This window comes from Lolium rigidum, chromosome 4, assembly GCF_022539505.1.
Source record: "Lolium rigidum isolate FL_2022 chromosome 4, APGP_CSIRO_Lrig_0.1, whole genome shotgun sequence".
In the NCBI taxonomy this organism is placed as follows: domain Eukaryota; kingdom Viridiplantae; phylum Streptophyta; class Magnoliopsida; order Poales; family Poaceae; genus Lolium; species Lolium rigidum.
The window spans coordinates 130,618,021-130,645,739 of NC_061511.1; the positions used below are offsets into that span (position 1 = coordinate 130,618,021).

Below are 27,719 nucleotides of genomic sequence, written 5' to 3' on the forward strand. Positions count from 1 at the left end.
AGCTTTTTATGGATAACGTTTGAGGATAAACGTCCACTTATTTGATGACGGAGGGAGTACATATTAAACTAAACATCTGTTTTATAGTAGTATTAGTCTACCTTTTAGGGTGCTTTGTCCGTTGTAGAAGTAGTATTACTTTTTTCTTTGTCGGAAATGGTTGATTCTCAATTGGACTTTGATCTGTACATTTCTCAACAGTTGGACAACCTAGTCGCTACGTTTCGCTCACTCATGAAGAATGCAATAAAGGCATGGTATGAGCAGATTTGCCCGCGGCGCAGCGAGAACTCCAATTTGTGCAAAGACCTACGCGAGGTGCCACAAAGCTTTTCACATGTTGGAGAAGATAAACGACCAACTATTGTCTCTCCTTGAAATGGGAGTCTTCTTGGTCAACAAGGATCGTCTTGCTGTGGTTGTTGAAAAACTAAACCTTGGCGAGCTAGCGGATCTGTGATGGATAAGGTTCGTGGCTGCATCCTCTTCTTTCTCCCACCGGTTGACGGTGTTGGATTTCATACCCGTAGCAGTTTAACTAAGCGATCAGTTGCCACTACTTATGCTTTTAGTAGATACATATTTCTTGTTTTTTTAAGGAGAACTATCTTGGTTACGGTTGTTGTGACCTGTCCATCTAATTCGGTTCTTATCTAAGTTCAAATCTTAAGTTAATTCGTGGTTACATGGCCTTCAAAAGTTTTTTTTCCCGTGTGTGTCTGAAATGGGCCACTGCTATGAGCAGTTGTAGCTCGCACAGAAAGGGGAAAGAGAGTAGGGGCGACACCCAAACCCTCGCAAACCCCGTCCCTGCTCATCACCATCACCATGGCGTCCCTCCTCCGCCGCCGCCACACCCACTCGTCCGCCGCCTCCGTCTCCGCCCACCTCCTCCGCCGCTTCTCCGCGCTCCCCGACGTAGATCCCTCACCGGCCTCTGCCCCCGTCCCTGCCCCAACCCTCGCGGCGCCTGCCGCCCCCCGCGCCTCCATCATCGACCTCCAGCTCGCCGTCCGCGCGGCGACCGACCCGGACCGCCTCCACGCCCTCGTCTCCTCCGCGCTCTCCAGCCCCGACTACCACCGCCTCCACACCTCGCGCCCCCTCTTCTCCCTCGCCGCCGCGCGCCTCGCTCGCTTCCACCGCCCCGACCTCACCGCATCCCTCCTCGACCAGCTCCTCGCCTCCGCCCCGCCCACCCCCGGCATCCTCGCTCGCGCCCTATCCCTCTTCCCATCCCCAGACGACGCCATCCGCGCCTTCTCCTCTTCCCCACCCGCCGCGCGCTCCGACGTCTCCCTCTCCGCCCTCCTCTCCGCGCTCCTCCGCGCCGGCCGCCTCGACGAGCTCAAGTCCACCTTCAAGTCCGCCGAGTCAGCCCTCGGCGTCGCCCCGGGCTGCGCCTCCCACAACGTGCTCCTCCACGCGCTGGTCAAGGCCTCCGACCACGCGGCTGCCCGCAAGTTGCTCAACGAAATGGCCAAGAAGAAGTTCAAGCACCGCCCCGCGCCAGACATCATATCCTACAACACCGTCCTCGCGGGGTTCTCTGCCAAGGACGACGCCGAGGAGTTCGAGAAGCTGCTCAAGGAGATCAGTGAGAACAAGCTGGAGCCCAACATCACCACCTACAACTGCCGGGTCCAGTGGCTCGCCAAGAAGGAGGAGACCTTCAGGGGGGAGGAGCTGCTCGACGTGATGGAGTCCAAGGGCGTGCTGCCCAACTACGTCACCTACCACGCGCTTGTGCAGGGGTACTGCAAGGAGGGGAACGTCGGGGCGGCGATGCGTGTGTTCAAGAAGATGAAGGTGATGAAGAGGCGGGAGGGGAGGAGTGACTTGAGAGTGTCGGTGCATGCGCTCACGTACATGGTGCTGTTTAGGAGTTTGGTGGAGAGTGAAAGGCTCGACGATGCATTGTGGATCTGTAACAGCTGCTTCGCGATGAAGGCAGCCCCACCGTTTGATGCTGTCAAGGGTTTGGTGGATGGTTTGGTCAAGGCTGGGAGGTCTGCAGATGCAAAGCATGTTGTTGCCAAGATGAACTTCCTTGTCAATGGGGATGCTAAAGCTACTTGGGAGAAGGTTGCTGGTAAATTATCTATTGAAGAGGGAGCGCCAAGTTCAAATCCATGATTTGGATTTGTTCACGTGTTTTGTCCTTGGAATAAGGATGAAGAAAAAGAAGCGCATTCACATGGGATCTACTTTTTGCCTTCGTCCTACCGTAGGGCTATTTTTCAAGGTTTGAATGGTTAAAGTCAGAGTGTAATGTCTGTCTTTATTAAGCAGAATGGTAAGAAGTACCCTTTTCTGTAAGAGCTTCTTCTGTTTTTTTTTCTTTTTTGCCTTTTAGTTATATTAAAAGATGTTAAACATTTGTTGAAGTGATAAGGAGATCATGATACTATCTACTATCCTGCACTGTAACATGTTTGATTAGTACACTTCAGAATAGTTGAAGGATAATTGTGTGTTTCAAGCCTTAACCTTAAGTTGTTCCGCTTTCTTCTTTCCTTTTGAGTAGTTGTACTAGTATTAATGTACTCACCACATATTAGGAATTAATACTCACACAAGTAATCCTTTAAATTAATAAGTCATATGGTTGAACATGATGCAGTATCAGTGCCAGACTTGTACATTTATCTTGGGAACAAAGTCGAGTACCTGACAGTGTTTCATAATTGATATATAAAGCATTGAACTAGAGTAAAATAGTGACTAACTAGTTACAGAGCATAAATACACTATGCTCCTTATTACATTTTTAGACTAGAAATCGTAATCATGAAATGGTACTGTGCCATGTAAAGCTTGTGTCTGATATTTCCATGTACTTGGACCTCTTTCAGTTTCAGTTAATGCCCCGGACTAGCATTCCTTCAAATGTGATACCAGGGCCAAATGCCAAGATTAATCCCCACTCCTCCCTTATTGCCCCTTTCTTCAATTCATCCCTCAAATACTCCAACACATAGAAGACTGTGTTGCTGCTCACATTCCCATAGTTCATCAGAGCCTTCCTACTGATCTTGAGTTTATCTGGCTCAAGTTCGAGGCAAACCTCTAGCCTGTTCAATATTGCTGGTCCACCGGGATGCACAGCCCAAAATAAATCATTGAACTCCTTTATGCCAACCTTGTCCATGAGTGTCCTGCAGAACCCTTCTATACGGCTTTCAATCTTTTCTGGCAAATCACGCCCCAGTTTGAAGTTAATCCCTTCCTCTGCGATCTTGCCATCAATTACCTTGTCTGTCCCTGGTAGGAACTCCTGCCTTGAGAACTCAAGCTCCAAGAAGGGGTCCTCTTCTGCCCTGATAGGGCTTGCTCCAATAATTGCAGCTGATGCACCATCACCAAACAGGGCAGCACCAACAAGGTCATAAGGGCGGTCATGGCTTGGCGGCCGGAAACCTAACACAGTTGTCTCCGCAGCTATTACAAGGACACGGCTCCCTGGATTGTTCTCTGCAATGTCCTTGGCAGTGCGGAGGCCGGCAGCACCACCTGAACAACCAAGGAGGAGAAGGGATGTGCGCACTGTGTTTGGAGGGAGGTCAAGACGATTTGCCAAGAAAAGATCACCCCCTGGGAGGCGAATCTCGCTGGATGAGACATAGACTAGGTGGGTAATATCAGCTGCGGGACGACCCCATTCACCAAGGGCAGCACGAGCTGCAGCAGCACCAAGTTCAAGCACCGCGGCGTTGCAGATGTCAAGACGTGGTGTCAATGTTGGAGTACCCTCTGTCTTCAGATCTGGGTGCTCATCCAGGAGCTCCTTTGACATGACAGTGTACCTTGTCCTCACTGTGGTGGTCCTGCCTGCGAAAGTTGAATCACATGCAAAAAATTATGCATAAATTGGAGGTACTGATGCAAATCACTACATAACAAAACATAGTCTATAAATTATGCTTCTATACTAGGAATTCCTATTTGCTCAGCCCTCACACCAGAAACTTGAAAAACCTAAATAGGTGTTCTAGTAATTTTCTTCGAGTGACAGTACAAATAATGCACAATGATACTTATAGTGTGCACATGCTATTTCTAAGTGTAAACTTGTTTTTCTTGTTGCACTATTATCCATTCCACATTATGATAGATAAACTAAAACAGGTTATATGCTACTTATTTTCTTAAGCAAAAGCGCAACTGGAAAATTAGTGAGTACTCCCTCCGATTCGATTAAATTGACATGGAGTCGTGAAGATTGCGTGCATGTACCCTGTGGTATTCACGCTGATTAAAACATATCGGAGGTAGTAGTAATGATCATGTCAACATTTTAGTTACTGAGTGGAAAATTACCTGTGTTAAATCCATTTCGCACTTATGATAATTGATGGTTAGATTAAATTGGTGTCCTAGTGGTGCACTTAGAGCTTAAGTACAACAGATGAGTATTGAGTAATGATAATTTATGTGCATATGTTGTTTCTAGGAGGATTTTATCTTTCGTATTGCACTATTTTCCTTATTATGATAGATACATCAAAATAGGTTAGATACCTACTTATTTTCTATGAATTCTTATTGTATACTATGAATTTTTATTTGCTCAGCCCACACGGAAGCATGAAAAAACTAAATCAGTGTCCTAGTAATTTTCTTAGAACAAAAGTACAACTGATGCCTAACGATACTTATACTGTGCGCATGTTGTTCCTATGTGGAAATTTGTTCTTTTCATTGCACTATTTTCCATTCCACATTATGATAGACACATCAAAATAGGTCCGACACTACTTGTTTTCTTTAAGAAAAATGTAACAGGAGTTTTAATGATCATGCAAACATTTTATTTACTGAGTGAAAAATAATCTGTCTTTCCCATTTACCAATTCTATTTTGCACCTACGATAATTGATGTTATACTAAAGCATGGTAGATTTTGTACACTAAGGTGTTACAACCAGATGGCAACCCTATTGCAAAACTTACTGTAGTTGATGATCTCTTTAAGGAGAGCGGATTACCATTACCAACTTAAAAGTCTCAGCCGTAGAAAACGAGATGTAAAAAAAGGCAAAGCCATGAAGTAAGGAAGTAACTCACAGAGGCGCTCGAGCTTTGCCCTAGTGGCGGGATCGTCGCAGCTGGTGTCCTGGAGGTAGGTCTCCACGACCTTGTCCTGGTGCAGCACTTGTTTAGGGAGGCCCTTGCCCAGCGCGAGCAGTTTGGCCTTGCCCCCCGAGCAATGGCTTCTGCCATTGCCCTCCCCGCTGATGTTACCGAGTCCAAGGCCTGACATTGCTCCTTATGCTATGAATCTCTGTCGATAAGTTTTCTACTCGTGTGATTTCGTTGTGTGCATGATGTGGGTGCTTGGCCGGTGCTTTTTATAGGGGATGGTCGCCATGGGGTTGTTTGGTTTTCAGGCTTTGCAGGGAACTGGTTGTTCGGATTTAGGCTTGAGGGAACAACAGCGTGAGTGGAATAAGGATGACAGGTTGGTTGTGGAACTGTTCATCTCGTTTTCTTCCGTTTTTTATGCAAAGGTGGCTAGGTGAAGGTTCATTCCTCCCACCCTTCTTTGGTTTCTCCATAATATTTGCCCATCGATATGGTGTGATCTTCGTGTCCCTGTTCTAAAACTGTCTCATGTTTGTTTTACCTGGAACGTGGTTGATAGTCTGTGGGCTATCAGGCACACTACATGAAACGTACTTGCAGGCTTATATGTAGTTAATTTGAGCCTGATATTGTTTATCAGCTTATTGATTTGACCAGTGTCTCTCGGCTTCTTTGGTCTTCTCTTTCTTCGAAACTAATAAACGTGCACGATAAAAAATACATCATAATAATTTGTGAACTATCAACTATGTCCTTTTAAGAAGTTTACATGTAATTTTTTCATAATTACAAAAAAATAGACGTATCACTTATGTTTGATCTCAAGGGGTGATTATTTTACAATACTACAAATTCCTTTGGACGCTAGGAGTCCGAGCAAGGCAAACCCGGACCCGACCCAACACTAATTTGAGAAGATAATTTTATAACGCAGCAACATTCAACAGAGCGAGCTACTTCAGACTTGAGAGAGTGGTTTTGTTGGCGAGCTCCATCTTCCACACTGCTACTCAAATCATGCCCTGGATGCGGGATGACATTTATTGTTTCAAAATAAATAGTCCATATCTGCACAAACAAGCCAAACTGGACTAGAGGGATAGGGATTATCCTGCAACTACTTTTCAAGAGGTTTTCATAGCTTCCTGGAAGAGAAATTGAAGGAAATTTATGAAACTGCATTAGCACACTGATATGCTGACACTAACAAAATGCTAAAATCACTGACTTCACATGCTATTTGCTATTTACATTCTCTTCTTCGTGGAATGTAAGAACTACTGGCGGTGCAAACAGGGTGACCATTAAATACTAAAGATTCTTCTTTTCCAAGACTCCATAAACAAGACCAGTTCACAAAAAATAACTATACCAAAAAAAAGTGTATATATGGGAAATACCTGTGTATCAATTGGGAAAGCAAGATGAGTTGTCATTAGCACATGCAAAACTAACAATAACATGTTCGCCATTAGGAGACTAATGAACTACGGGAACAAATAAAGGAGGGTTAAGAAACAAAATGAGGATACCATACAAATAGTATTTGATCTCATGTCAATACCTTCTAGCACTTCTGAGAAACAATATCATGTCTCAACAGAAAGGCACATTTCTTCATCAATTAATAGCAAGTTAATAACAGTCTGAGTAATAACATCTTAAGCCATACGAAATTGCTATGTTCCACCAATAACTATCTTCGAAGTTGAGATCATAAATTAAAGATAGTGAGTGGCATGTAAATATATTTTGACGTAAATAAGCTCATGGGCAATGATGCATTGATGCTGTTACACTATTGAATAGCATGTGCTTCTACAATTCAGTATAGGCCATCATCAGAAAATATAACTAAATACAAACACAAATGTGTAATTCGTCAATGAATCTAAAAGCACTCAACCTAAAACACTCAGTATGTAAGCATGTATTTCTTATGATTAGAGTTGGCAACATGTAATTTGTCCAAGTTCTTTGGGGCATGTCCAAGACCCACCATGTAATTTGACCCTGATAAATTATTTTTATTTTTTCCTGCATTTAGAAACATCCGACAACAGTCTTATTATTTTCATATTTGCAAAAAAATCATATTTCTCAAGATTGGGAAGTGAGGAAAATAATCTCAGGATTCAATAAGGAAGACAAAACAGCTTAGAATGATATCACCTTTCCCTATTACCAAAATTTGTTGGGCTCTCATTTGGTTTCGACCCCAAAATCACCAAAAAGAATCTCAAGCATGAAAAAAACCCTCATCGCTAGGATCACCTAAGATCCGATGTATAAATGTATGCAATTAAATACACGCCATACAAATATATATGTATCAAAAGGCGTTGCGTACAGGCATACCAAACATTTGATACTTTGACGATCCACAATTCAAAGCTTGTTCAATCCCAGAGGAAAAGCACATCAGGACACCTATATGCAGTAGCTGATTTGGCGGCACAATGGATGGATGACTGTTGTCGGCTCGTGGATGTTTAAATCACAATAGCAGAAATTAAGTTGAAAACTCTATCCATCAACAACCTGAAAAATGAAAATGAGAATATTTGGTAGACATGAATTGTGCAATATTGGAACTTTCTATCATAATGATCAGAAGTACAAAAAGGAGCAAACAACAATAATGAAAGAGAAAGTTGTAGTGTGTTCAGGAATAAAAAGCTCTGCATCTTATTCAAGTTTCAACACAAGATTTCAATATGAAAACATAACAAACAATTAGACTATATGGTACCTATGGAAGATTAAATATTATCGATATTTCAGCTCAGTTATGTCCTCTGTAGAAGCATGATTCGTTCTCAAGTAGACATGAGAAATTTGACTTCGATGCAAGTGAAATACATGGGACAACTTTTGCACTAAGCAGTATCCATGAGGATACAAATATATGAAAGGCATCTCATCTAGCCAGGCTGGCCAACATTGAAACCAGTGATCCTCCTTTTCTTCTCCAATGGTGCAAACGTGCTGATAATCATTAACAAACGTGCTGCAATTTTCTTTGCGGGGGGGGGGGGGTGATGTGTGCTGCACTTAATCAAACAAGGTAGACCCTCTCACCGACTTCGCCATCTGCTGTGGCCAATCCGAGGCCTTAGCTGCAGCAATATTTGCAAGTACTAATGCTCATCCTGTTTGTGTGCGCGACTGAATCATGGGGTCTCAAGGGGAATGCCATACTCTGCATTTTATTCACGCGTATGCCATTTCTGTTCATGCAGTCATAGATCCAGGGGATCATGTTCTGCTCTTCGACCCCGCTTACGAAATGTACCGAATGTGCATCGAGCTGGCTCGGGTAAGTCTTTCATTCAGTTCAGGGGTTCATCGTCTAACAGGAACGATGATGACCTCCTGTTGGTCAATGGCATGTTTCTGTAATTTGATTTCTGTACATGAAGGTGTATGTGCCATTGGATCCACCTTCTTGGACACTGAACGAGGATAAGTTTTTGGAATTTTTAACGAGTTGGACAAAGAGCGTGATCTTAAATAGGTGAATGGCTCACCACATTGTTTCTATTAGTGGATATGGATGTGCTGCTAGAGTTCTTTTTTAATGATGCTCTCCTTTGGAAGCACATACTACTGAGTGATTTGCACTTAGTATATTAGTAATTGGTTGAGTCCAACAATGGTATTTCACTTCGTTACATTGCTACATCTCATTAATGCAGCCCACATTGTTGTGGGTATACTTCATGGGTGTACCATCGACAGTGCCTAGATCCGGCGAGCCCGGGTGGCCCATAGATGGCGATGTGGCATGTGGTCCATCGGGCGGCCCAGTTGCTGTTGATCCTGAAGGATGAAGTCCGGCCCAGGAGAAGGGAGCCGGATCCGACCTACCTTTGGAGGAACCCGGATCCATGAAGGCCCAGTAGGAACCAGGATCCGGGACGACGTATAGAGGAAGGCGGATCCTTGACGTACACGGCAAGACATAGTTCCGTAGTTAGGCAAACCTGTAATCCGGCTAGGACTCTCTATGTAAACCCTAGATCCGTGCGCCTTTATAAGCCGGATCCCGGGAGCCCTAGAGGCACGACCACAACTCATTGTAACAACGCGAAAGCGCCCAGATAATTCCAGACAAGCAGCAGTAGGCCCTGTCATCGTGCAGGTGTTCCGAAGCTGGGTAAATCACGTACCACCGTCCCGTGTGCACTCCGCCCTATGGCCCCTACTTCTTCTCTCCCTCGTGAGGATCCCTCCTCCGAGGTACCGTCGATTAGGCAACGACAGTTGGCGCCCACCGTGGGGCCAACGGCGTCTGGAGGCCGGAACCGGGAGGGTTCCGCCATGGGAAGCTACGACGACACCATCGCTGTGGGGCGCGTCCTTTACGCCGGAAATCTGCCGATCGTCCCTCCGGATGAGTGTTGGATTCCGGCTAAGACTGACCCCGTCAAGCTCTCCATCGTCCCAGTTGGCGGCATACACATCTTCATCGGGGAAACCGTCAATTCCGATGGAAACCCACTGGTAAGTAGCGCTGACGCGACTGCCGCTGAGCAGGACGCAGTCGCGAAGATCCGATCTGAGACGCAGGAACCTCCTAGGGAAGATTCCGCCTTAGATCTGGAAAAATCAAACCCACCCAATCCGCCCCTGAGCAGGAAATAAAGGTGGAAGACCAATGCAGATCCGCCTGGGTCTCCCAGGTGTTAGAAAAGCAAAGGTGTCACTTCGTGCACTTCTTGGCCCATACCACCGGAACCACCCCTCAAGCCGGAGCTGGTCCCGCGCAGGTCGTGGTACCGGAAAACAACGTTGCTCCGGAGCAGCATGAGGCTGTCGGAGAAAGCGGAACTCCGGTTGAAGAGTCGATTCTGGGTAACCTAAGCCCAATTTCCGGAGATGCCCCCTCCATGGATACTGAAGAGTTCGACCGCAAGGTGAAGGAATACGGATACGGTGATCAGCCCGAAGTTGAATCCGCCCAGCCTAAACAGGTCCTTGCAACCTTGGCGGCGCTGGACCAACGCGAGTCAGAGGATGACAACACCTATTCCGATCCGCAGCCGTCCCGTGCAGGATCTCCGCTATCGCGGGATCGTCCGCACAAGGAAGTGCTGTCCCCTGAAGAGCTGGTTGAACAAGCAGGCATGGAAGCAATCACACACTCGGCTATTCTCAACAAACCAATAACCCCTGACGATGCCGCAAATCCGGAGGCTCTAGAAGCAACAAGACAGGAGATGCTGGCAATAGCCCAGAAGTTCGCCAGAACCGCAGCGGCAATGCTGGATGAGAGGAAAGAGGCCGCGCACTTCGTGGAAAATTTCCACCAGCGAGAGCTTGAGGTTGACGAACAACTGGTAAAAGTCAAGGAACTCCAGCAACACTGGAAGGACAAGGTCACCGAGCTTCAGCCGGGAGGCCGATAAAATCAGGCGGGACGCTATACCTCCTCGCAAGATCACCTTCGCGACCCCCACTGAGAAACAGCCACTCGCAACTCCAAAGGATAACATGAAGAAGGCTGCGGAGATCTTGAAGAAAAAGACCGAGGAGATCGACATCGAATACGTCCGTACGCTCGTTGCCTCAGCAATGAAGCAGCAGAGCAAGGCAGACACTTCGCACAGGTTGGAATCCAACCCGGAACATTGTGTCTCCACTGCGCAGAAGGACGCCTACGACAATCGCCATCACGATGACGAATCGCGAACTAGATCCTCGGAACGCAGAAGGAAAACCAGAGAACACCCAAATCCAATCCCCGTACCATCAAAGACACCTCCGTCAGATCCGAGAAAGGGAAAGGATGCGATGTACACTGGTAGGAACAAGTACCGGAATCCCTCTCCTCCACCCAACGGGTACCCGCGTCCTCCAATCCCTCGCCGCCGTAGTCCAGTCGGAAACACCAGGCCGCACGGTCAAGGTGGAATCAACATCCGCGACAACGTGCAGCCTCCAAGACACATGGAACGTACGCCGGAACCCCGCTGGAGCCGGGACAACGATCGAGAACCCGAGCCTAGGAGGAGTCGGAACGAAGAACGCGACCCGGAGCCTCGCAGGAGCCGGAACGACGAAGGCAGCCATCGAAGCCGGAGTCAACACCGCGAAGGACGGGGAGATTCGGATGGCGGAAGCAAGAGGTCACATCGGCCCCCTCCCAGGTCTCCCTCACCACCACCCAGCGGTGGAGGCGGAGGAGGAGGCGGAGGCGGCGGCCGGAGATCTCGCTCTCGCTCAAAATCCCCCCGCCACGGCTCGCGTGACGCACGGGAACGTCTCAACGAATACAGAAATGATTACATAGGCCCAAAGTGCTTCGGCAGGATGATTCGAGAGGAACCAACGCCAAGGATGAACCTCAAGCTACCCGGAAACCTGAAGACCTATGATGGCACCGAAAGGCCGGATACCCGGATCGAGGATTACTATAATGCAAGTAACTTTCGCCGGAGGAACCCCTAATATCGCCCGCCACATGCTTCGCTTGTACCTTGTAGGTCCAGCCCGGATCCGGCTCGGTGACCTCGAGAAGAATTCCATCTTTTGTCTGGTTCGACCTGAAGACCGCCTTCCAAAAGCACTTCAGGGGCACCTACAAAAGACCTGCCACAACAAGCGACTTACAGGCGTGTATCCAGAAGAAGGGTGAAACGTCAAGGAACTTCCTCACCCGATGGTTGGCATGCAGAAACGAGTGCGAGAACGTCGACAACCGCACAACAATGCACGCCTTCATTGGTGGCTTGAAGCGATGAGGATTGCTGCGACACAAGCTAACCTGCTTGGTCAACGCAAATAAACTGACGTTGGATGACATGATCACCATCGCCAGCGATCACACTGCCGCCGATGACGACGCAGGCGGAGATCTAGCAGCTACAGCAATTCCCCTGCATCAGCAAAAGAAGAACCGTGACAACGGTAACACCAGCGGCAATAAGCGGAAAAAACCCACCCGATGACCAGAAGAGTGGCGGATCCGAGATGGTCGCCATGGCTTTTCAGCGCGGAGGTCCAGGAGGCGGAAGAGGCCGCGGTCGCGGAGGCGGAGCCGACAGAGGCCAGCAGCGAAGTGACGAGGTCACCACAGCCGGAGCCCGCGCCCCCCAAACATACGAGGAGTACAGAGACATGCCCTGCCTAGCCCACCTGGATCCGGCTACAGGGAAGTCCACTCACACTAACCGCAACTGCAAGTGGGTCAACGATCTGAAAAATGACCCGGAAGCAGGATACAAGCGAGCCCGGAAGCACCGCCCACGCGGCAAAGGAGGCAAGGGCAAGAACAATGACAAGGAGGAGGACAGTTCTGAGGCGATGGACGAGGATGATAACTCGCCGGATCCCAAAGCGGGGTCCGCGAGTAAATCCAACCCCTTCGAGAAAAAGAGTGTGGGCGCGTACCACACCTTCCTCGGAACCCCAACAGTCCACGCCACCAAGTCAGCTTTCCGGATCCTGAACGCCACAGTTCCGGCTGTGCCGCAGTACGTCAGGTGGTCGGAAGTCCCGTGCACATTTGATAGGCAGGATCACCCTACCATTGTGCCAAAAGAATGCTACGCCTTGGTTGTAAGTCCCCGCATTCACGGGTATGATTTCTCCAAGTGCCTCATGGATGGCGGAGCCAGCTTGAACATCATGTACCTGGAGACTCTGGAGCGGATGAACCTTACCAAAGAGCAGCTCAAGCATAGCACCACTGAATTTCATGGTGTGGTTCCGGGTAAAAAGGCGAACTCTCTTGGCAGCATCAGACTTCCCGTGGCCTTCGGCGACATCAATAATTTTCGCGAAGAGATGATCACGTTCGAGGTCGTGCCCTTCAAGAGCTCCTACCACGTCATCTTCGGCAGGCCCGCCTACCACAAGTTCCACGCAAGAGCATGCTACATCTACAACAAGCTCAAGATTCCGGGTCCAAATGGTATGATTACCGTATCCGGAGACTACAAGAAGGCTCATGAGTGCGAGTTGGGCGAAGCCGCCTTCGCGAGTCTGTGATATCTGGAGAAGAGCTGAAAGGCTACAGAGCCGCGGTGGATCCGACTGAGATGCAGACCACCAAGAAGCAGATCTCTGAACAGAAAAACTCCTTCAAGGCCGCGATAGAGACCAAGAAAGTCAGCTTCAAGGAAGATGACGCTACTAAGCAAGTCTCAGTCGGAGCCAACATGGACCCCAAATAGGAAGGCGCGCTCGTCGAGTTCCTCCGCGCTAACATGGATATCTTTGCATGGCAACCTTCTGACATGTCCGGAGTACCAAGGGAACTCGCCGAGCACTACCTCAACATAAACCCGGGGGCTAAACCGGTGAAGCAAGCTATGCGACGCTTTGGAGATAAGAAGCGCCGCGCCATAGGAATGGAACTAGCTAAGTTACTAGAGGCAGGTTTTGTAGTAGAAGTTATCCATACTGATTGGGTCGCAAATCCCGTCCTTGTACCCAAAAAGAACACCGAAATACTAAGAATGTGCATCGATTACTCCGGCTTGAACAAGCATTGTCCGAAGGATCCGTTCCTCTTGCCGCGCATTGACCAAGTCATTGATTCGACGACAGGGGCGGAACTTCTGTGTTTTCTTGACGCATATTCCGGGTATCATCAGATCCGGATGAAGAAGTCCGACCAAAAGGCGACCTCGTTCATCACCCCCTTTGGCACTTACTGCTATGTCACCATGCCCTTTGGTTTGAAAAATGCAGGTGCCACTTACCAACGTACGATGCAGCGGTGCCTGAAGGACCAAATTGGCCGGAACGTACACGCTTACGTCGACGATATCGCGGTCATGACCCGGAAAGGATCCGACTTGATCAGCGACCTCACAGAAACCTTCGAGAATCTCCGTCGGTACAAGATGATGTTGAATCCGCTGAAGTGCGTCTTTGGCGTGCCAGCTGGAAAACTCCTTGGCTTCATCGTCTCTCACAGAGGCATTGAGGTTAACCCGAAAAAAATCAAGGCAATCCTGTGCATCAAAAGGCCAACTTGTCTCAAAGATGTGCAACGACTAACGGGTTGCGTCGCAGCAATCAGTAGGTTTGTTAGCCGTCTTGGCGAGAAGGCGTTACCTTTGTACAAGCTGCTGAAGAAAACAAACAAATTTGTCTGGGATGACGCAGCGGATGCAGCGCTTAAAGGATTGAAGGAAATACTCACCTCCCCACCTATCCTAGCAGCTCCAGAAGAATCAGAGCCCATGCTCCTATACCTGGCTGCTACTAACAAAGTCGTTAGTCTCGTCATCGTGGTAGAGCGAAAGGAAGAAAGTCACGAATACGGAGTCCAAAGGCCTATCTATTACATTAGCGAGGTTCTAACGGAATCCAAGCAAAGATATCCTCACTTTCAGAAGCTAGCCTACGGTGTGTTCCTAGGAAGCCGAAAGCTGAGACACTACTTCCAAGAGCACCCAGTAACAGTTGTGAGCAAAGCTCCACTGTCGACGATTCTCAACAACGTTGACGCGACTGGACGCACAGCAAAATGGGGCATCGAATTATCTGCCTTCGACATCGCATACAAAGCCAGGACTGCGGTCAAGTCCCAAGTCTTGGCAGATTTTGTCGCAGATTGGACAGAGGCTCCGGATGCAAGTCTGGAGCCGGAACCAGAAACATGGGTCATGCACTTCGATGGATCCAAGCAGCATCAAGGCTCAGGAGCCGGAGTCACCCTGAAGTCCCCTACCGGAGAAGAACTGCAGTACGTCCTGCAGATTCACTTCGAAGCTACAAACAACATGGCGGAATACGAGGCTTTACTACACGGTCTGCGCATCGCTAAGGAAATCGGGATCAAGCACATAATTTGCTGCGGAGATTCCGACCTGGTGGCACAACAAGTAGCCGGAACCTGGAACGCCAGAAACTCTGTCATGGCAGCCTACAGAGATGAAGTTGACGAGATAGCCAAGTGCTTCCTCGGATACGAAGTCAAGTACGTCAGACGCGACGATAACGCAGCGGCAGATATGCTATCCAAACTCGGATCCGGCAGGAAACCAGTTCCGCCCGGCATTTTCCTGGAGCATCTACGGATACCCTCAGTCAAGGGCGCTAACCCGGAAAACCCAGATGTGGCAGTATCTCCGGCTAGAGAAGTGATGGCTATCATCCCGGCTTGGACGCAGCCTTTCCTGGACTATCTCATCGATCAGAAGTTGCCGGAGGACGAGGTCCTCGATCATCAGACGAGTGAGTTCCTACACAATAGTTGATGGACAGCTCTACAAATGAAGTGCAACTGGAGTTTTCCTCAAATGCGTCTCCAATCAGGATGGCATTGAAATCCTCAGAGAGATCCACGCAGGGGATTGCGTGCATCACGCCGCTCCCAGGTCCCTCGTTGCTAAAGCTTTCCGGCTCGGATTTTACTGGCTCACAGCTAAAGAAGATGCTGATAAGCTGGTGAAAACTTGCCGAGGTTGTCAGTACTACGCTACTCAACCAAACGCTCCAGCCCAAGAGCTGAAGACCATCCCTATCACCTGGCCATTTGCGGTCTGGGGGCTCGATATGGTTGGTAAGTTAAAGAAATCATCTCCTGGCGGTTTTGAGTACCTCCTGGTCGCTATTGATAAATTCAGTAAATGGATCGAGGCAAAGCCAGTGAGAAAAGCCGATGGTGCTGCGGCACTCAAATTCGTCTGCAGCCTCGTGATGAGATTCGGCATCCCGCACAGCATAATCACAGATAATGGCACGAACTTCGCCCAAGGAGAATTGAAGGATTATTGTCATGACGTGGGGATCCGCCTAGACCTGGCATCCGTGGCTCATCCACAGTCCAATGGTCAGGTCGAAAGAGGTCGAAAGAGCCAACGGACTCCTCTTATCCGGAATAAAACCACGCCTTGAAGAACCGCTGCGCCGCGCAGCCGGAGCTTGGGCTGAAGAGTTGGACTCCGTCCTGTGGAGTTTACGAACTACCCCCAACAGGTCAATAGGATTCACTCCGTTTTTCCTGGTATACGGATCCGAAGCCGTGCTCCCCTCCGACATCATCCACGATTCACCGCGAGTCTCCGCCTATGATGAAGAAACTGCTGACGAGGCTAGACAACTATCTGTGGATCTGATCGAAGAGGCTCGGAATTTAGCAGACCAACGTTCCACCATTTACCAGCAGAAGCTCCGACGCTACCATAGTCGTCGAGTCCGGAATCGCTCGTTCATGGCCGGAGACTTGGTCCTCCGCCTTCGTCAGGTGAAAGATCATAAGTTGCAATCTCCATGGGAGGGCCCCTTCGTCGTTAGCAAAGTGCTTCACAACGGATCGTACTACCTGATACGTCTCCGACGTATCGATAATTTCTTATGTTCCATGCCACATTATTGATGATATCTACATGTTTTATGCACACTTTATGTCATATTCGTGCATTTTCTGGAACTAACCTATTGACGAGATGCCGAAGGGCCGGTTCTCGTTTTCTCGCTGTTTTTGGTTCCAGAAATCCTAGTAAGGAAATATTCTCGGAATCGGACGAAATCAAGACCCAGCATCCTATTTTGCCCGGAAGCATCCAGAACACCCGAGAACCGCCAGAGAGGGGGCACAGGCCCACGAGACCATAGGCCGGCGCGGCCTAGGGGTGGCCCGCGCCCCCCTATGGTGTCGCCGCCTCTTCGCCTATAAGAAGCCCCTGGACCTAAAACCTCGATACGAAAAAACCACGGTACGAGAAACCTTCCAGAGCCGCCGCCATCGCGAAGCCAAGATCTGGGGGACAGGAGTCTCTGTTCCGGCACGCCGCCGGGACGGGGAAGTGCCCCCGGAAGGCTTCTCCATCGACACCACCGCCATCTTCATCAACGCTGCTCGTCTCCCATGAGGAGGAGTAGTTCTCCATCGAGGCTCGGGGCTGTACCGGTAGCTATGTGGTTAATCTCTCTCCTATGTGCTTCAATACAATAATCTCATGAGCTGCCTTACATGATTGAGATTCATATGATGATGCTTGTAATCTAGATGTCATTATGCTAGTCAAGTGGGTTTTACTTATGTGATCTCCGGAGACTCCTTGTCCCACGTGTGTAAAGGTGACTAGTGTGTGCACCGTGTGGGTCTCTTAGGCTATATTTCACAGAATACTTATTCACCGTTATGAATGGCATAGTGAAGTGCTTATTTATATCTCTTTATGATTGCAATGTGTTTTGTATCACAATTCATCTATGTGCTACTCTAGTGATGTTATTAAAGTAGTCTATTCCTCCTGCATGGTGTAAAGGTGACTAGTGTGTGCACCGTGTGGTTCTTGTCGTAGGCTATGATCATGATCTCTTGTAGATTGTGAAGTTAACTATTACTGTGATGGTATTGATGTGATCTATTTGGTTATGTTGATCTTTCATGCACTCTAAGGTTATTTAAATATGAACATTGAATTGTGGAGCTTGTTAACTCCGGCATTGAGGGTTCGTGTAATCCTACGCAATGGTGTTCATCATCCAACAAGAGTGTAGAGTATGCATTTATCTATTCACGTTATGTGATCAATGTTGAGAGTGTCCACTAGTGAAAGTCTATTCCCTAGGCCTTGTTCCTAAATACTCGCTATCGCTGCTTGTTTACTCGTTTTACTGCGTTACTCTGCTACCATATTACCACCATCAACCACACGCCAGCAAGCTATTTTCTGGCGCCATTACTACTGCTCATATTCATTCATACCACCTGTATTTCACTATCTCTTCGCCGAACTAGTGCACCTATACATCTGACAAGTGTATTAGGTGTGTTGGGGACACAAGAGACTTCTTGCTTTGTGGTTGCGGGGTTGCATGAGAGGGATATCTTTGACCTCTTCCTCCCTGAGTTCGATAAACCTTGGGTGATCCACTTAAGGGAAACTTGCTGCTGTTCTACAAACCTCTGCTCTTGGAGGCCCAACACTGTCTACAAGAATAGAAGCTCCCGTAGACATCAAGCACTTTTCTGGCGCCGTTGCCGGGGAGGAAAGGTAAAAGGTACTCACACTCCGGATCTCGGCTACTAAGCTATTTTCGCCGTTGTAAGTACTCGAAGCTATTTCCTTTAGATCCTGCAATTGCATCTTTTTGTTTCTTGTTTACACTAGTTTGGCATAATGGACAAGAATGAGCTTCTTATTCTATTTCCTGATTTAAAACATGGATTGTTTGATGCGAAAATTAAAAAACCTATGAAATCTTATTTGCATGCTGGTAGTAATATTAGTATGAACGCTTTGAACACCATTGTTGATAATGATATAGAAAGTTCTAAGCTTGGGGAAGCTGGTTTTCATGATCTTTTTAGTCCCCCAAGCATTGAGGAGAAAATTTTCTTTGATGATACTTTGCCTCCTATTTATGATGATTATAATGATAGTGGTCTTTTGGTGCCACCTACTATGGAGAGTAAATTTTGTTGTGATTATATTATGCCTCCTACACTTGATGAGAATAATAATGATAGCTACTTTGTTGAATTTGCTCCCACTACAACTAATAAAATTGATTATGCCTATATTGGGAGTAGTAATAATTTTATGCATGAGACTCATGATAAGAATGCTTTATGTGATAGTTATATTATTGAGTTTGCTCATGTTGCTACTGAAAGTTATTATGAGAGAGGAAAATATGGTTGTAGAGATTTTCATGTTACTAAAACACCTCTCTATGTGCTGAAATTTTTGAAGCTACACTTGTTTTATCTTCCTATGCTTGTCACTTTGCTCTTCATGAACTTGTTTATTTACAAGATTCCTATGCATAGGAAGCATGTTAGACTTAAATGTGTTTTGAATTTGCCTCTTGATGCTCTCTTTTGCTTCAACTACTATTTCTTGCGAGTGCATCATTAAAACTCGCTGAGCCCATCTTAATGGCTATAAAGAAAGAACTTCTTGGGAGATAACCCATGTGTTATTTTGCTACAGTACTTTGTTTTATATTTGTGTCTTGGAAGTTGTTTACTACTGTAGAAACCTCTCCTTATCTTAGTTTTGTGTTTTGTTGTGCCAAGTAAAGTCGTTGATAGTAAGGTTCATACTAGATTTGGATTACTCGCGTAGAAACAGATTTCTTTGTCTGTCACGAGTCTGGGCCTAATTCTCCGTAGGTAACTCAGAAAATTATGCCAATTTACGTGAGTGATCCTCAGATATGTACGCAACTTTCATTCAATTTGGGCATTTTCATTTGAGCAAGTATGGTGCCATTTTAAAATTCGTCTTTACGGACTGTTCTGTTTTGACAGATTCTGCCTTTTATTTCGCATTGCCTCTTTTGCTATGTTGGATGAATTTCTTTGATCCATTAATGTCCAGTAGCTTTGAGCAATGTCCAGAAGTGTTAAGAATGATTGTGTCACCTCTGAACATGTGAGTTTTTGATTATGCACTAACCCTCTAATGAGTTTGTTTCGAGTTTGGTGTGGAGGAAGTTTTCAAGGGTCAAGAGAGGAGGATGATATACTATGATCAAGAAGAGTGAAGAGTCTAAGCTTGGGGATGCCCCCGTGGTTCATCCCTGCATATTTCAAGAAGACTGCATCTAAGCTTGGGGATGCCCAAGGCATCCCCTTCTTCATCGACAAATTATCAGGTTCCTTCTCTTGAAACTATATTTTTATTCGGCCACATCTTATGTACTTTACTTGGAGCGTCTGTGTGCTTTTGTTTTTGTTTTTGTTTGAATAAATGCTTGTGTGGGAGAGAGACACGCTCCGCTGGTTCTTATGAACACATGTGTTCTTAGCTTTTAATGTTCATGGCGAAGGTTAAAACTGCTTCGTTCATTTTTATATGGTTGGAAACGGAAAATGCTACATGTAGTAATTGATAAAATGTCTTGGATAATGTGATACTTGGCAATTGTTGTGCTCATGTTTAAGCTCTTGCATCATATACTTTGCACCTATTAATGAAGAAATACTTAGAGCTTGCTAAAATTTGGTTTGCATAATTGGTCTCTCTAAAGTCTAGATAATTTCTAGTATTGAGTTTTGAACAACAAGGAAGACGGTGTAGAGTCTTATAATGTTTACAATATGTCTTTTATGTGAGTTTTGCTGCACCGGTTCATCCTTGTGTTTGTTTCAAATAACCTTGCTAGCCTAAACCTTGTATCGAGAGGGAATACTTCTCATGCATCCAAAATCCTTGAGCCAACCACTATGCCATTTGTGTCCACCATACCTACCTACTACATGGTATTTCTCCGCCATTCCAAAGTAAATTGCTTGAGTGCTACCTTTAAAATTCCATCATTCGCCTTTGCAATATATAGCTCATGGGACAAATAGCTTAAAAACTATTGTGGTATTGAATATGTACTTATGCACTTTATCTCTTATTAAGTTGCTTGTTGTGCGATAACCATGTTTCGGGGACGCCATCAACTATTCTTTGTTGAATATCATGTGAGTTGCTATGCATATCCAGTCTTGTGCGAAGTAAGAGAGATCTACCACCTTAATGGTTGGAGCATGCATATTGTTAGAGAAGAACATTGGGCCGCTAACTAAAGCCATGATTCATGGTGGAAGTTTCAGTTTTGGACATATATCCTCAATCTCATATGAGAATAATAATTGTTGTCACATGCTTATGCATTAAAGAGGAGTCCATTATCCGTTGTCCATGTTGTCCCGGTATGGATGTCTAAGTTGAGAATAATCAAAAGCGAGAAATCCAAAATGCGAGCTTTCTCCTTAGACCTTTGTACGGGCGGCATGGAGGTACCCCATTGTGACACTTGGTTAAAACATGTGCATTGCGATGATCCGGTAGTCCAAGCTAATTAGGACAAGGTGCGGGCACTATTAGTATACTATGCATGAGGCTTGCAACTTGTAGGATATAATTTACATAACTCATATGCTTTATTACTACCGTTGACAAAATTGTTTCATGTTTTCAAAATAAAAGCTCTAGCACAAATATAGCAATCGATGCTTTCCTCTTTGAAGGACCATTCTTTTTACTTTTATGTTGAGTCAGTTCACCTATTTCTCTCCACCTCAAGAAGCAAACACTTGTGTGAACTGTGCATTGATTCCTACATACTTGCATATTGCACTTGTTATATTACTCTATGTTGACAATTATCCATGAGATATACATGTTACAAGTTGAAAGCAACCGCTGAAACTTAATCTTCCATTGTGTTGCTTCAATGTCTTTACTTTAAATTATTGCTTTATGAGTTAACTCTTATGCACGACCTATTGATGCCTGTCTTGAAAGTGCTATTCATGAAAAGTCATTGCTTTATGATTCAGTTGTTTACTCATGTCATTACCATTGTTTTGATCGCTGCATTCATTACATATGTTTACAATATGATCAAGTTTATGATGGCATGTCACTCCAGAAATTATCTTTGTTATCGTTTACCTGCTCGGGACGAGCAAAAACTAAGCTTGGGGATGCTGATACGTCTCCGACGTATCGATAATTTCTTATGTTCCATGCCACATTATTGATGATATCTACATGTTTTATGCACACTTTATGTCATATTCGTGCATTTTCTGGAACTAACCTATTGACGAGATGCCGAAGGGCCAGTTCCTGTTTTCTGCTGTTTTTGGTTCCAGAAATCCTAGTAAGGAAATATTCTCGGAATCGGACGAAATCAAGACCCAAGTTCCTATTTTGCCTGGAAGCATCCAGAACACCCGAGAGCCGCCAGAGAGGGGGCACAGGGCCACAAGACCATAGGCCGGCGCGGCCTAGGGGTGGCCCGCGCCCCCCTATGGTGTCGCCGCCTCGTTGACCCTCTGACGCCGCCTCTTCGCCTATAAGAAGCCCCTGGACCTAAAACCTCGATACGAAAAAACCACGGTACGAGAAACCTTCCAGAGCCGCCGCCATCGCGAAGCCAAGATCTGGGGGACAGGAGTCTCTGTTCCGGCACGCCGCCGGGACGGGGAAGTGCCCCGGAAGGCTTCTCCATCGACACCACCGCCATCTTCATCAACGCTGCTGTCTCCCATGAGGAGGGAGTAGTTCTCCATCGAGGCTCGGGGCTGTACCGGTAGCTATGTGGTTAATCTCTCTCCTATGTGCTTCAATACAATAATCTCATGAGCTGCCTTACATGATTGAGATTCATATGATGATGCTTGTAATCTAGATGTCATTATGCTAGTCAAGTGGGTTTTACTTATGTGATCTCCGGAGACTCCTTGTCCCACGTGTGTAAAGGTGACTAGTGTGTGCACCGTGTGGGTCTCTTAGGCTATATTTCACAGAATACTTATTCACTGTTATGAATGGCATAGTGAAGTGCTTATTTATATCTCTTTATGATTGCAATGTGTTTTGTATCACAATTCATCTATGTGCTACTCTAGTGATGTTATTAAAGTAGTCTTATTCCTCCTGCATGGTGTAAAGGTGACTAGTGTGTGCACCGTGTTGGTTCTTGTCGTAGGCTATGATCATGATCTCTTGTAGATTGTGAAGTTAACTATTGCTATGATAGTATTGATGTGATCTATTCCTCCTAGATAGGTGATGCTAGTTTGGTTAGTGGTTGATCTTTCATGCACTCTAAGGTTATTTAAATATGAACATTGAATTGTGGAGCTTGTTAACTCCGGCATTGAGGGTTCGTGTAATCCTACGCAATGGTGTTCATCATCCAAAAAGAGTGTAGAGTATGCATTTATCTATTCTGTTATGTGATCAATGTTGAGAGTGTCCACTAGTGAAAGTCTATTCCCTAGGCCTTGTTCCTAAATATCGCTATCGCTGCTTGTTTATTGTTTTACTGCGTTACTACTGCTACCATATTACCACCATCAACTACACGCCAGCAAGCTATTTTCTGGCGCCATTACTACTGCTCATATTCATTCATACCACCTGTATTTCACTATCTCTTCGCCGAACTAGTGCACCTATTTATGAAGTGTGTTGGGGACACAAGAGACTTCTTGCTTTGTGGTTGCGGGGTTGCATGAGAGGGATATCTTTGACCTCTTCCTCCACTGAGTTCGATAAACCTTGGGTGATCCACTTAAGGGAAACTTGCTTGCTGTTCTACAAACCTCTCGCTCTTGGAGGCCCAACACTTGTCTACAAGAATAGAAGCTCCCGTAGACATCAAGCACTTTTACGGCGCCGTTGCTTGAGGAGGAAAGGTAAAAGGTACTCACACTCCGGATCTCGGCTACTAAGCTATTTTCGCCGTTGTAAGTACTCGAAGCTATTTCCTTTAGATCCTGCAATTGCATCTTTTTGTTTCTTGTTTACACTAGTTTGGCATAATGGACAAGAATGAGCTTCTTATTCTATTTCCTGATTTAAAACATGGATTGTTTGATGCGAAAATTAAAAAACCTATGAAATCTTATTTGCATGCTGGTAGTAATATTAGTATGAACGCTTTGAACACCATTGTTGATAATGATATAGAAAGTTCTAAGCTTGGGGAAGCTGGTTTTCATGATCTTTTTAGTCCCCCAAGCATTGAGGAGAAAATTTTCTTTGATGATACTTTGCCTCCTATTTATGATGATTATAATGATAGTGGTCTTTTGGTGCCACCTACTATGGAGAGTAAATTTTGTTGTGATTATATTATGCCTCCTACACTTGATGAGAATAATAATGATAGCTACTTTGTTGAATTTGCTCCCACTACAACTAATAAAATTGATTATGCCTATGTTGGGAGTAGTAATAATTTTATGCATGAGACTCATGATAAGAATGCTTTATGTGATAGTTATATTGTTGAGTTTGCTCATGATGCTACTGAAAGTTATTATGAGAGAGGAAAATATGGTTGTAGAGATTTTCATGTTACTAAAACACCTCTCTATGTGCTGAAATTTTTGAAGCTACACTTGTTTTATCTTCCTATGCTTGTCACTTTGCTCTTCATGAACTTGTTTATTTACAAGATTCCTATGCATAGGAAGCATGTTAGACTTAAATGTGTTTTGAATTTGCCTCTTGATGCTCTCTTTTGCTTCAACTACTATTTCTTGCGAGTGCATCATTAAAACTGCTGAGCCCATCTTAATGGCTATAAAGAAAGAACTTCTTGGGAGATAACCCATGTGTTATTTTGCTATAGTACTTTGTTTTATATTTGTGTCTTGGAAGTTGTTTACTACTGTAGCAACCTCTCCTTATCTTAGTTTTGTGTTTTGTTGTGCCAAGTAAAGTCGTTGATAGTAAGGTTCATACTAGATTTGGATTACTGCGCAGAAACAGATTTCTTTGCTGTCACGAGTCTGGGCCTAATTCTCTGTAGGTAACTCAGAAAATTATGCCAATTTACGTGAGTGATCCTCAGATATGTACGCAACTTTCATTCAATTTGGGCATTTTCATCTGAGCAAGTATGGTGCCATTTTAAAATTCGTCTTTACGGACTGTTCTGTTTTGATAGATTCTGCCTTTTATTTCGCATTGCCTCTTTTGCTATGTTGGATGAATTTCTTTGATCCATTAATGTCCAGTAGCTTTGAGCAATGTCCAGAAGTGTTAAGAATGATTGTGTCACCTCTGAACATGTGAGTTTTTGATTATGCACTAACCCTCTAATGAGTTTGTTTCGAGTTTGGTGTGGAGGAAGTTTTCAAGGGTCAAGAGAGGAGGATGATATACTATGATCAAGAAGAGTGAAGAGTCTAAGCTTGGGGATGCCCCGTGGTTCATCCCTGCATATTTCAAGAAGACTCAAGCATCTAAGCTTGGGGATGCCCAAGGCATCCCCTTCTTCATCGACAAATTATCGGGTTCCTTCTCTTGAAACTATATTTTTATTCGGCCACATCTTATGTACTTTACTTGGAGCGTCTCGTGTGCTTTTGTTTTTGTTTTTGTTTGAATAAATGCTTGTGTGGGAGAGAGACACGCTCCGCTGGTTCTTATGAACACATGTGTTCTTAGCTTTTAATGTTCATGGCGAAGGTTAAAACTGCTTCGTTCATTTTTATATGGTTGGAAACGGAAAATGCTACATGTAGTAATTGATAAAATGTCTTGGATAATGTGATACTTGGCAATTGTTGTGCTCATGTTTAAGCTCTTGCATCATATACTTTGCACCCTTTAATGAAGAAACACTTAGAGCTTGCTAAAATTTGGTTTGCATAATTGGTCTCTCTAAAGTCTAGATAATTTCTAGTATTGAGTTTTGAACAACAAGGAAGACGGTGTAGAGTCTTATAATGTTTACAATATGTCTTTTATGTGAGTTTTGCTGCACCGGTTCATCCTTGTGTTTGTTTCAAATAACCTTGCTAGCCTAAACCTTGTATCGAGAGGGAATACTTCTCATGCATCCAAAATCCTTGAGCCAACCACTATGCCATTTGTGTCCACCATACCTACCTACTACATGGTATTTCTCCGCCATTCCAAAGTAAATTGCTTGAGTGCTACCTTTAAAATTCCATCATTCGCCTTTGCAATATATAGCTCATGGGACAAATAGCTTAAAAACTATTGTGGTATTGAATATGTACTTATGCACTTTATCTCTTATTAAGTTGCTTGTTGTGCGATAACCATGTTTCGGGGACGCCATCAACTATTCTTTGTTGAATATCATGTGAGTTGCTATGCATATCCGTCTTGTCCGAAGTAAGAGAGATCTACCACCTTAATGGTTGGAGCATGCATATTGTTAGAGAAGAACATTGGGCCGCTAACTAAAGCCATGATTCATGGTGGAAGTTTCAGTTTTGGACATATATCCTCAATCTCATATGAGAATAATAATTGTTGTCACATGCTTATGCATTAAAGAGGAGTCCATTATCTGTTGTCCATGTTGTCCCGGTATGGATGTCTAAGTTGAGAATAATCAAAAGCGAGAAATCCAAAATGCGAGCTTTCTCCTTAGACCTTTGTACAGGCGGCATGGAGGTACCCCATTGTGACACTTGGTTAAAACATGTGCATTGCGATGATCCGGTAGTCCAAGCTAATTAGGACAAGGTGCGGGCACTATTAGTATACTATGCATGAGGCTTGCAACTTGTAGGATATAATTTACATAACTCATATGCTTTATTACTACCGTTGACAAAATTGTTTCATGTTTTCAAAATAAAAGCTCTAGCACAAATATAGCAATCGATGCTTTCCTCTTTGAAGGACCATTCTTTTACTTTTATGTTGAGTCAGTTCACCTATTTCTCTCCACCTCAAGAAGCAAACACTTGTGTGAACTGTGCATTGATTCCTACATACTTGCATATTGCACTTGTTATATTACTCTATGTTGACAATTATCCATGAGATACACATGTTACAAGTTGAAAGCAACCGCTGAAACTTAATCTTCCATTGTGTTGCTTCAATGTCTTTACTTTAAATTATTGCTTTATGAGTTAACTCTTATGCACGACCTATTGATGCCTGTCTTGAAAGTGCTATTCATGAAAAGTCATTGCTTTATGATTCAGTTGTTTACTCATGTCATTACCATTGTTTTGATCGCTGCATTCATTACATATGTTTACAATATGATCAAGTTTATGATGGCATGTCACTCCGGAAATTATCTTTGTTATCGTTTACCTGCTCGGGACGAGCGAAACTAAGCTTGGGGATGCGATACGTCTCCGACGTATCGATAATTTCTTATGTTCCATGCCACATTATTGATGATATCTACATGTTTTATGCACACTTTATGTCATATTCGTGCATTTTCCGGAACTAACCTATTGACGAGATGCCGAAGGGCCAGTTCTCGTTTTCTCGCTGTTTTTGGTTCCGGAAATCCTAGTAAGGAAATATTCTCGGAATCGGACGAAATCAAGACCCAGGCATCCTATTTTGCCCGGAAGCATCCGGAACACCCGAGAACCGCCGAGAGGGGGCACGGGCCCACGAGACCATAGGCCGGCGCGGCCTAGGGGTGGCCGCGCCGCCCTATGGTGTCGCCGCCTCGTTGACCCTCCGACGCCGCCTCTTCGCCTATATAGAAGCCCCCGGACCTAAAACCTCGATACGAAAAAACCACGGTACGAGAAACCTTCCGGAGCCGCCGCCATCGCGAAGCCAAGATCCGGGGGACAGGAGTCTCTGTTCCGGCACGCCGCCGGGCGGGGAAGTGCCCCCGAAGGCTTCTCCATCGACACCACCGCCATCTACATCAACGCTGCTATCTCCCATGAGGAGGGAGTAGTTCTCCATCGAGGCTCGGGGCTGTACCGGTAGCTATGTGGTTAATCTCTCTCCTATGTGCTTCAATACAATAATCTCATGAGCTGCCTTACATGATTGAGATTCGTATGATGATGCTTGTAATCTAGATGTCATTATGCTAGTCAAGTGGGTTTTACTTATGTGATCTCCGGAGACTCCTTGTCCCACGTGTGTAAAGGTGACTAGTGTGTGCACCGTGTGGGTCTCTTAGGCTATATTTCACGGAATATTTATTCACCGTTATGAATGGCATAGTGAAGTGCTTATTTATATCTCTTTATGATTGCAATGTGTTTTGTATCACAATTCATCTATGTGCTACTCTAGTGATGTTATTAAAGTAGTCTATTCCTCCTGCATGGTGTAAAGGTAACTAGTGTGTGCACCGTGTGGTTCTTGTCGTAGGCTATGATCATGATCTCTTGTAGATTGTGAAGTTAACTATTGCTGTGATGGTATTGATGTGATCTATTTGGTTAT

The 27,719-nt window shown here is 45.3% G+C and overlaps 2 protein-coding genes and 1 pseudogene across 3 annotated transcripts; 2 read left to right on the plus strand and 1 right to left on the minus strand.

Annotated features, from left to right (window-relative positions):
- Positions 1–828: 828 nt before the first annotated feature.
- Positions 829–2,417, plus strand: LOC124708777 (pentatricopeptide repeat-containing protein At1g61870, mitochondrial-like). Its single transcript, XM_047240442.1, has one exon. The coding sequence runs from the start codon at positions 829–831 to the stop codon at positions 2,134–2,136; it is 1,308 nt and encodes a 435-aa protein (XP_047096398.1). The 3' UTR covers positions 2,137–2,417.
- A 440-nt stretch (positions 2,418–2,857) lies between these two features.
- On the minus strand, positions 2,858–5,263 carry LOC124705877 (type III polyketide synthase A-like). 2 transcript variants are annotated; one of them, XM_047237567.1, is made up of 2 exons: positions 5,068–5,263; positions 2,858–3,831 (listed from the first exon to the last, which is right to left on the minus strand). In XM_047237567.1, the coding sequence occupies exons 1-2, from the start codon at positions 5,261–5,263 to the stop codon at positions 2,858–2,860; spliced, it is 1,170 nt and encodes a 389-aa protein (XP_047093523.1). The 2 variants fall into 2 exon arrangements, with proteins under 2 accessions (XP_047093523.1, XP_047093524.1); XM_047237568.1 differs by having other exon boundaries at positions 2,858–3,816; positions 5,068–5,218.
- Positions 5,264–5,369: 106 nt separating this feature from the next.
- The window catches only part of LOC124647508, a 29,701-nt pseudogene continuing 7,351 nt past the window's right edge, over positions 5,370–27,719 (plus strand).